The sequence below is a fragment of the Notothenia rossii genome (assembly GCF_949606895.1).
Source record: "Notothenia rossii genome assembly, chromosome: 2".
Lineage (NCBI taxonomy): Eukaryota > Metazoa > Chordata > Actinopteri > Perciformes > Nototheniidae > Notothenia > Notothenia rossii.
Genome location: NC_136904.1, coordinates 88,197,175 through 88,208,737, shown reverse-complemented (window position 1 = coordinate 88,208,737; position 11,563 = coordinate 88,197,175). Strand labels below are relative to the sequence as shown.

Genomic DNA, 11,563 nt, shown 5'->3' with positions numbered 1-11,563 from the left:
TCAATCAGCGAGAAGTTGGGGGGACAGAAAGAGAAAAAGAAAGACGCGGAGTGGAAGCACGTAGCGACGCGTGAATCCAAACTATCAGTCCCCGCGCCGCCGGGATGGCACAGTTCACGCGGCGTTTCTAGTCACAGTTTGGGATTATTTTGGACACTTTGTGAGATCGCGCCTCGCTGTAAACTGTAAGCGGTTTTCACTGTTTTTGCTTCACTGCGTGGGACGGACGGAGAGGGTTTATCGCCGCCTCACCCCCTTCGGGTGGATTTGAGAGAAATGAGTGAGAGGAGGCGATCTGCCGCAGCTCTGAGCTCGAGAGCCCACGCGTTTTCAGTGGAAGCCCTGATCGGCTCCAACAAGAAGAGGAAGCTCCGGGGCTGGGAGGACAAGGAGCTGGAGCTGTCCATGGAGAGCCTCGGCACGGAGGGGGAGGACGCGGCGCACTGTCTGGATATGGACCCGGGTCAGTGCACCACACCGTATAATGTCCCGGATCTCCGTTATAGCACGAAAGCGAGTCCCGAGTCAAAACATGGCTCCACTTTAAGTGACCCAACCCACGACAGGGCTTAGCTAGAAGCTCCACGGCCTCACTGGGACTGTGGAGGCTTTTCATTTAAGAGTTTCTGTGGTTCCGCTCTGCTGCAGCGATGAGTTTTACTGTTGATGAGGTTTATAAAACTCATGCATACAGGCCTGTAGAGAAAGACAGCCAGATAATAAATTCCTGGCAATTGTCAGAAATAAAACACAGAAAATGCATCGACAAAATCCACCAAATCCACCAATTTGCATCAGTAACATATGAATCAAAACAACCTAAAACTATGGGTCTCAAGACAATGCAAAGTATAGTTTCCTTTTTTCATGGTGCGTCACAGGGTCCAGGTTCTGACTGGACTGGTGGATTCCACAATAAGACATAAATGAAATGAAATGTCAGTCAAAGCGTGAAATGATGTGGCTCTCTGTTTGCACTCTGTTTGGCTGCAGGCCTGCAGGGAGGCCTCGGCTGGCATCACAAAGTAAATGACATTTTTATTTTCAGACTAAATCTGCCATTATCATAATATAGACTGCTGAGAAATAACATCCCAGTGCAGGATTGCAATTACTTGCAGTAATAGGGCAGAAAATCCAATGTTGTTGTGAGAGCGGTCAGACAATTTTTAACAGCAGATTTCATCTTGCGTGAAAAACGTGAAATCAGTTTTAATATGGTAGTTGTTACAAACCAGTTAACCTTCGCTTATAACGTTAATAAATTATACTGTATTTGAAATAATAATGATACACATTTACATTTATTTTCAAGATAAACAGGTCATTTTTAATCAATGTGTAGTACACCCAGGACACATTAGATAGCAAGGTAAGAAAGTTGCTAAAAATATATTTAGAAGTTTTAAAGATATTTGAGTTTAATACCTTTGTCAGTCATGCGATAACGAGATGTTTTGCAACACCTAGACAATTTCTACGTAAGCGAAACATATTTTTCTTTGAGCATGTTTTTAATTTACTTAAACTGTAATTACATTTTTAGCATGCACTTTTACATTAATGGAATTAAGTAATTGTAATTCAATTGGTGTTTTATTTTAGAGTTTAGTGTTTGAAGAAGAGCTGTTGATAAACCTGCTGCACATTCCGTTTCAGAACCTGATGACATTTTTAAACTCGCTGATTCGCTTTAAACTGTCACGTAGACATTTTATTTTAAAACACAGACATACGTTGCGTATCATGCTCGACCCACGACTGATTATTAATTATCAAAAAAAACAACTGAAAAATAATTTAATTCTGATAAAACAATGTTTACGTTTAGCCGTTTGCCTGCAACATTGTGATGTTGTGATCTTCGTATGGATCCAAATTAGGCTTGTTTCTATGTATTCAATATTTAATTTGGCTATACAAAAATGGTCTGTCCTGTTATATTTAAATCACATGCATGTAGTTATTTGTGGAAATGTATAGACTTGCAGGAATACAAAAATAAATAATAAAATACTAGGCTTGCTCAGGCCGACGCTGCAGTCTGACCCGGAGCTGCGCCTTTACGCACGGCTCCTCTGCTCTCAAACTATTGGTGACTGACAAATATAGAAAAAAAAGTAATTGACCCTTTAGAAGAGTATTTGATGAAGGAGATTCTATCTGTCAAGGGAAGATTGTTGTTGCTGTCTTTAAAATATTGAACTGTGTGCATTGCAGTTACATGAGGGAGGTGAGACTAAATGTTGACTTCAGTGTTATTAATGACAAACAGCTTGTGTGTGTGTTTTAAAGGGGAAACGCTAATCCACCAAAACTCTCATTATACAACCCTGCAGGCATTTCTCAAATCCAGCATTAAAAGTATTTCAGTTCACCGTATCCTAGGGTTTTTGTTCCGGAAAGATTTAGTATTTGTGGCTCAGCAAATTAGCCAGGCCCCGGTCCTCCCCCCCCCCCCCCCCAGCCCTGCTCTCATTAGCAGGCGGGTTGCTGGCAGGTTCAGCCGGTCCTCCTCGGGTCCTCCAGCCTCCGCTTTGGCGCGCCGGGCAGCAGTGACCGAGAACAGCCAGGCTCTGTGGTCAGATGATGTGGTTTAGAGGAATCCTTAACGGAGTGATTTTATTTTTGACTCAGCTGCAGGCCGGCTGCTCGTATAACACGTTTATTAGCCTCAAAGACAAGGGCAGGACTGAGAGGCCTGAACGGCTCAGTCAGCACAGAAACCCTGTTTTAGTTAGACCTCACAAAACTGCTACAACCACATCTCCGTAATATTTACCTTTTAAGACACTAATTAACAAGTTGAACTACATCTAGTATAATTTAATATTTAATGCTTGGCTCAAACTATGTGATTTATAAGGTGGCACCTTTCGCTTTAACGCACAGATATAACTCACTGCTAACACCAGGCGTGGGTCAATTACAATATTTAAAGGATTAATGAATAATGATATAGCTCTTAAATGATCCAATCGCTGCTCGTTTTATTGATTTCTCTACTTGCGTGCAGGCTGATTTACAAGGTGACACTTTTCGCTTGCACAGATGCAACTCAGTGCTAACACCTCACCAGTCGGTCAATTACATATTAAGAGGATTAATGTATACAATATACTCCTTAAATGATGCAGTCGCTGCAGCTTCTATTGTATTGGTTTCTCTACTTGTAAGCACGCATGCTGATAAGAGAGCTGTGCACATGAAGGTTTTACTGCTGACTCTCATCAGTGACAGGTGCTCATGTGTGTATTGCTTACTTTGTGATTTCATGGAGATATCGCTTCTGTCCACTCAAGAAATCTGCTGAGACTTCACTACATTCACCAACTCCCCCTTTTAAAGGACTATTTAAAGATGCTCAGTTTATAAATACAATTAGTAGAATATAACTTCAAACTCCAATTTTTTAACCTCTTAAACTTTAACATTTCTCATTAATAATCTATAAATTGGAAAAGCTAAAATGGGTCCATGCTCTTTAATAGTATTATATATGGTGCATTTTTCGCCTCATTGAGTTAAAACATTATTTGTTGCTTTTTACTTTTTAAATACTCAAATTTAAGAAAACTTATTTTTTTTGGAACACATGGTAGATCGATAAGTTTCCCAAATGTAAGCCTTATATTTGTAATTCTTATGTTTGGAAATGTTAAAATAACATTCTCTAGGTTTTATTATTGCTGATAGCTGTACAGAATACTTAGAACGTTGTAGACAAGGGATTCATTTTCTTTATCCTAATAATCTTTCTAAATGAGTAGGATATTGTAAATCAGATTGAGATATATTTACCTGCTGCAAACAAAAAAACGATTACAAATCCAGGTCAGACAAATGATAAAGATATATCCCACATCTATCCAAGAGGCATTTCAAAAAAGTAATATTTCCTCCTTACTTAAAAATAGTTAGAACTTAACTCAACTATAATAAAAATTCCAACTTTCCATCAGAGGAAAACGTCCAGAAGTACATTTTGTCTACCTAAAAATGTTCTTTGTAGCGACATTAAAAACACTATCTGTGATATTTTAATGTGCACTAAATTCCTTAAAGCGGGTTTCAGCCCCCCTGAAGCTGATGTGAACACTGACTTTATTAAATTCAGAGGAAATAGTGGCCTACTGTGGATGTTAGACTGGTTTTAATGAGGCCTGGACTGGCCCTTAACCGCAAGAGAGAGAGAGAGAGAGAGTGAGAGAGAGAGAGTGTGTGTGTGTGTGTGTGTGTGTGTGTGTGTGTGTGTGTGTGTGTGTGTGTGTGTGTGTGTGTGTGTGTGTGTGTGTGTGTGTGTGTGTGTGTGTGTGTGTGTGTGTGTGTGTGTGTGTGTGTGTGTGTGTGTGTGTGTGTGTGTGTGTGTGTGTGTGTGTGTGTGTGTGTGTGAGTGTCTGTTTCAACCAGAACACATGTCAGGGCCGCCTTCTGATAATTGGGCAGGTTTTGTTGATCGATGAATGTCTGTTTTGATTAATTCAGTGTTATTTTTGTTGAACAAATTAACTAGTAAACATTTAAACTAAGAGTACAATTTAGAAACTAAAAGAAGACCTTCACATAAACTACAAAATATTATCCTTGGATGCTTACATTTATAGAAAAAAACACGGATCTATAGAAGCTACACATTGGTTCTTTTGTCTGTACATACAGACATAGCTCTTGGTTTGGACCTCAATGTGTGTGTCAGTGTGTGTCGATGTACAGTAAGTGTGTGTGTGTTGAGAGGTAGGGAACCAACAGGGGACAGGTCCTTCAGTTGATGACAGGGTGTCTATTGGCGGACTGCTTGAAAGGCAAATTATTTATTTTTAATCGTCCTGGCTCTGTGGAATGTGTGTGTGTGTGTGTGTGTGTGTGTGTGTGTGTGTGTGTGTGTGTAAGTTGCAGTTTCAGATGCCAGTACAGATATGAGTAGCTCAATGTGTCCTTTCAGGCAGTTGCAAATATTCAAGCAGATTTCAGTTTTTATGCGAACATTAAAGAAAAAACATTAACATCATAAGATCCCAAATCTCCAGACTAATTCTCTACAGGACACACACTTTGGGCCTTTTATGTATATGGAAAATTACTATATCATTATTTAATATTAAACCATATATTAACTAAATAATACAGAAGTCTAAATCCAGTTGAGAGACTTGGTTGAGAATCACTTTGTGTAAATCAGCTTGGAAGTTGGATCATTTGAAGCTTGTTGCCTCATTGATGCAGTTAACATTATATTTCAGACTGACTATATAAATACAAAAATAGAAACATTTATAAAAACATATAACGTACATTTTGCAATGACCAAAATGAAAGTGTAAAACTGGGTTACACTTTTAGTCCATCTCGGTCACACACACACACACACGCACACACACACACACACACACACACACACACACACACACACACACACACACACACACACACACACACACACACACACACACACACACACACACACACACACACACACACACACACACACACACACACACACACACACACACACACACACACACACACACACACACACACACACACACACACACACACACACACACACACACACACACACACACACACACTGTGTACTGTGTACTGTCTGTCTGCAGTGTGTGAATGAATCCTCAGAACATCAGATATCTCCGCTCTCCCTTTTTAAATGAAATGCCTGTTTGTAAAATATAATCCTATTCGACCCATGTGAAGATTAAATTACAAAAGTACATTTTGTTTGCTGGGATTTGAGCCTTCCTGATACACGAGCAATATTCTTTTTAATAGAGAGCCAGGGGGCAGCTGGCTGAAGGGGTTATTGTCCTCTGCACAATGCTTTAGCATCATTTGAGCAATGACAATCTCAGGTCCCAGGCTCCTCTGACAGTGCAACATGCATGGTGAATAAAGAAAGACATACAATAGTGGTGCAATAAAATATAACCAAATGGTTCAAGTTGCCGGAACAACAACACAAATATACATATATAACATAATAACAAACAGAATGTAATTTTAATACTGTACAGTAGAAGAAATACGGCATTGTGTGTGTCTGTGTGTGTGTGTGTGAGAGAGAGAGAAAGAAAGAGAGAGAGAGAGAGAGAGAAGGTGTGTGAACAATTAGAGCAGAGGAAGGGGAAAATAATGAAGTGTGGCAGTCCTCTCTGGCTGCAGAGACCCGGGGAGGATCTCCCAAGAAGAGGATGATGGAAAGTCTCTCTCTGTGTCTCTGGTCATCACACCCCCCTCTTCCTCCTCATCCTCCTCTTCCTCTATCTCCATCACTCCTCTCTTGTTCCCAGCAGTGTTGGCTCGTTCTGCTCTGTGGTGTTTCGCCTGGGAAGCTGTCCAGTCTTCCTATTTGCATAACCGTATTTGTGTGCCCTTCCTCTGCCAAGTCAACCTCCTCGTGTCAGGGCTCCCAATAAATAATACATTATTAGATTTTTTGTTGGGGGGGGGGGGTGTGTGTGTGTGTGTGTGTGTGTGTATCATATTCAGCTGTAAACTATTTCTGAGAAAAGTGGAATAAGAGACATTTTGTGGCGAGTTTTATCGGGGTGAAGTGCAGATCTGAGGTGCCGAGCGTTGAGGACTTAACATCCCAGCTGGAGAAACTATGAAGTGTTTTGATCAACACATAACCCCACAAGTTTCCACCATATTTTTAAAAACATCATGCGTGTGTTGATTAACTTTTAGAGGTCAAGTTGAAAAAGTCTTGGTTTCTGAAATGTTATTAATTTGCAAAAGTGGATATTTTCTGAAAATCTGTTGGAATATATTATTATTATAGTTTCACTTTTACTGAATAGGATAGTGTTGTGAGGGGTTAGAGGTCAATATTAGAGAAACAAAATACAAAGAAAGGAACATCTTCACTGCTTACTCTTCACAAAGGTCTTACATGGTTTTGTAAGATTGTCCCATGTACTTGTTATTTTGTCCACCCTGATGTTGGTTTAAAATGAAGGGAGCCAAGCTGGTGTGTGTGTGTGTGTGTGAGTGAGAGGCTAATGGAAAGCTTTCCTGGACGTCTGGATTATTACTTTTTGATCTGCCCCAACACGGTGACTGCTGATGACTCTGAATGTTCAGTCTGTTAAAGTCGGTCCGGGAGGAACCCTTAAATGGGAAACTAAATTGACTAAACGTTTCCCATCGGAATTTTTTACATTGTGTGGCCCAATTTAAAACAAAATCCCATTTCAAAGTCTTTACGCAACATTTATTCTGCTTTTGACATCAGCCCAAAAAGCCAGCGAGCCAAACTGTGCCGCTGCTCTCCAAGCTGCAGCCGGCAGGTGATCTGGAGTCAGCGGAGAGCCTCTTTGCCTCCTCACTGTGCCAAGTTTCCTGCGTAAAGCATTTTAATTCCACAGTTTCAGAGCTGGCTTCTCATCCTCTTCCTCGTTCTCCCCTCAGACTCAGAGGCGAGTCCCGGCTCGGACGGAGAGGGTCTGGCCGAGAGGACGTCGTGCTCCTTCGACTCCCCAGCCGACCTGGCCCCGGTCCCCTGCGAGCCGTCGCCTCCCGCCTCCATGGAGGAGATCCAGGTGGAGCTGCAGTGCGCCGATCTGTGGAAGCGCTTCCATGACATCGGCACGGAGATGATCATCACCAAGGCGGGCAGGTAGGAAGGAAACACGCACACACAGCTGCTGGAAGTAGCCCTGAACAGTGTAGACAACAGTGCGGTGTGCGTACAGTTTGCGTCAAGGTATGAGAAGACGCTCAAAATGTATTTGTTCATTATGCGATGAGGAAAAACCAGTAAAGAGTTGAACATACAGTTCATTTAGAGCCGAAACACACACACACACACCTCTTCTCTGTTGCTGGGTGTTAATGTGTTGCACATGCAGGCCTCTCTGCTGTGTTCAGGCCTTCGTGACGCGGCAGGTTGCTCCTGATGTCGCAGGATAAGGAGAGCTGGTTCTCATTAATCTGTGGAACATGTTCCGGGGTTTGCTTTTTTGCTCTCCCGGGCCAGTAGTGCAAACCCGGAGTAAGCGCAGAGGTTGACCCGCAGGAAAGAACTTCTCTCCCCGCAGACTGCCCGGAGCACCGCACATCACACTTACATTTCCCCCTCGGTGCACGTGACTGACATCAGGGTTAATATCGCTTTACGGCAGACGGCCCCCATTAACAAGGTCTCTGTGTGGAGGATTCAAGGTGTTTGCTCTAAGATTAGATGTCAGCGAGGTGAAATACATCTTAAAACTAAAAAAGTGTCCTGATATAGAACAGTTTTTGGGGATTTCATGACAAGAGTGAAGTTTAATAATTTCATCAAGGTTTATTGTATTAAATAATAAGGACAAGTCAGTGTAGGTAGGTACTTTATAAAATACATTGTTCTGTATTTTCCCAATCTTTTTCACCTTGGAAATGGTTCATTCTAATAGTGGGTTTTATGCGTGGAACATTTTACAAAATTGCTCAAAAGTAACATGTAATATTGGGAAAGTCAGTCTCATAGAGAAAGGTTTTATTGATCCCAAACTTTTTTATCAAACCAGAATGAAAAGTTGTTCTTAAAGTCAAGAGATTTATTTTTTGTAATACATAACTCAGGTTTAGTGGATACAAAGTCCACCTATTAGTTTTGAAACCACATTTATATATTCTTTTATATCTAAATCTTATTTCTTTCCGTATGTCAATATTCTTTTTCCCAGCTCCTCCTCTCAGTTCTGACTTCAGGTTAATATAAAGTCGCTCTTTGCTCGTTACGCACCATACACTTGGCTGCTTTTATGAATTGGCTTTAAATTGGTAATCAGCTCATAAATGGCGCGACAATCATTTCTTGCTGAAGCGGAGTGACTGTATTTCACGGCCTGTTCATAATAAGCTCATAAATCCAGAAGCGGGGGAGGGGGGGGGGGGGGGGGGAAAGCAGGCGAGCAGCCCTCTGTTCTCATTAGGCAGGCCCCGATTTACGACCTTTAAATGAAATGTTTGAAGTGCATAACGAGGAATTAAGTTCAAATGTCTCCTTCTCCTCATACAGACTGCTAATATAGGCACTGGATTCTTTTCTTTTACAAAAATTTTGCGGGGTTTTGCATGGATCTCAAGCGTTAGTCTGCAGCCAATGGGAGGAGATGTTTGTCAAACTCGTTCAAAGATAAAAAATTACATTTTGTTTTTATGACATTTTGAAAGCATTGTGTTCAAACAGAAAACTGAAGCCACAGAATAACTCCTAATTTCATAAAGGTCAGAGGTCACAGTGGCATGGTAATATACAATTAAGGATTTATTTACACTTAAATAATGGAAATCTTTACAAGCTGGGAAGAGAGACTGGAAATATTTCACGAAAAGAGCAATTTAATGTATTACATTTGAAATAAATCCATAAATCAGAGTAATGGCAGAGTTTTTTGACTAAATGTTATTTATTAGATTTAATTCAATACGGCTAAAGAGTGTATTTCCTATAATCCTGAACTCTGACCAGAGGAGACTTTCCCATTTACATTATTGGATGGATTTCAGTAAATCTTTGAAGCAAATCAGCAGTTAGTCTGAAACGCCTGCATTTTTTTTATAGGTATCTTTGAAATTGCAGCTTAAAATAACCAAAATGAAATTGCAATATTATTTTTTTAATGATGTTTTTAAATGGTGGTCTTTAGCGATCGGTCTAAAAATGTGTCCTTGCTGTTTGGTGGGTTTACTCAGCACTGAACAAACATCTCTGTGTTTACATTTTAACGGTTTTAAAGGAATGTCAAATAGTATAAAACAAATATTAATGTATGAATGCCATTAATAATTAATAAATGTTTGTAAAATCTTATTTCCCATGACTTTAATATCTAAATCCTATAATGCCGTGTATTCAGTGAAGCAGAAACATTGTAATTTACGAGTTAATCCAGAGGTTATGATGATGTAAGAGTCCATTGTGTTGCTCACACGCTCAAATGAAATGCTTGACTGCAAAAACATTTATGATGATTAAAAAATCGCAATAAAAGTCCGGATCGTTTGGAGTGACCGACTCACTTTCTGAGATTGATGGTGCACTTTTTGATCAAATCGTAGCTAATGTTTTTTGATTTTTCAATAATTTATTTGTGGATGTTTTTGTTGATAGGGTGACCTGATATAAAAAGGCCTGATTGATTGTTAACCTTTGTAATGTTGAATAGGATTATACTTTAAACACTTAGCAGGTGTAGGCATACTTGTTTTGATATAATGTTTTTTATTTTAATTAAAAACTCTTATTTCTTGCTTCTATAAATAATCTAGTTTGAGTAGAGGTATACCTCAGGTTCCTATTCGTCCACAGCTGCAGAAAAAAAAGATATGAAATCTGAGTGTTTACATTTGAGTTGTTTTGCCTCTGTATATTTGTTGTGAGCTAGTTGACCATAGGACAGCTGCCGGGCTCACGGGTCTCATTTCAATGTTGCTGAGTTTCTCCACAAATGTTATTTTCAGAGGCATAATTTAAAAATGTTCACATGTTTCCCTCATTTAAATAGCAGGAGGAAATGGACAGAGACTCATCACCTCATGTTGTTTTTCTCTCGTTCAGGAGGATGTTTCCTGCCATGCGAGTAAAGATCGCCGGTCTGGACCCTCACCAGCAGTATTACATCGCCATGGACATCGTGGCTGTGGACAACAAGAGATACAGGTAGATTCCTCACACACACACACACACACACACACACACACACACACACACACACACACACACACACACACACACACACACACACACACACACACACACACACACACACACACACACACACACACACACACACACACACATCAACGGGAGAGTGGAGGCCTCTGCCGACGTAAATCACACACCAACTAATCTGGAACAGAGGTTTTACAGTTAATGGTCTTTGCACATTTAATTTAGTTTCCTTGCCATTTTACTCCCCTTCCGAAGCAGAAATGTATCCCAACAGTCCTCTACCCTAACCTAAACCAAAATGATTTCTCTCTTTTGGATTTCAGTGGGTAGTTTAACGCCCCATAATGATCTGAATGCTGTTTCAGATGCTTCACATCAGAATCAGAAACAGGTTTATTGCCAGGTAGGTTCACACATACTAGGAATTAGACTTGATGTCATGGTGCATACATAACATATAAAAAACAAGAAATCTAATATAGTTCAAATGCTTAGAAGAACACAGATTTATTATCTTTAGAAAGTCGCACATTCGGCACAACAGAACATCTTGCAGCTGCTTTACTCTGCAGAGATGTGAATAGATGCACAGCTGTACAGCATGATACACACACGCACTGTCATATCTGCATGAGCGCGGACACACTCCTGCTGCAGCTGGAGCGAACAACTGTATTTTCCTGGAAGATTCTCAAATCCCTGACCGGGTGTAAACATTTTGACCGAGTTGGAGTTTTGTCCTCTTCACACCAGTTCTTAGTCCGAGGATTTGAACCAAACAAAAGATTTCCCCGCGTCATTTATCAGATTCCTCCTAACTGCTACAACCTGTCCTGTCTTCTTGTTGGCAACACGGAGAAAAGTCCCCGTCATTTGCATGGGTGA

General features: G+C 40.5%; 1 protein-coding gene across 1 annotated transcript in view; it reads left to right on the top strand.

Moving 5' to 3' along the window:
• tbx15 (T-box transcription factor 15) overlaps positions 1-11,563 on the top strand; it is a 34,470-nt gene continuing 22,907 nt past the window's right edge. The window contains exons 1-3 of the mRNA XM_079663848.1: positions 1-463; positions 7,429-7,636; positions 10,565-10,666. Of these exons, the coding sequence (XP_079519974.1) occupies positions 277-463; positions 7,429-7,636; positions 10,565-10,666 (497 nt within the window). The 5' untranslated portion in view covers positions 1-276. The remainder of the gene's footprint in view (positions 464-7,428; positions 7,637-10,564; positions 10,667-11,563) is intronic.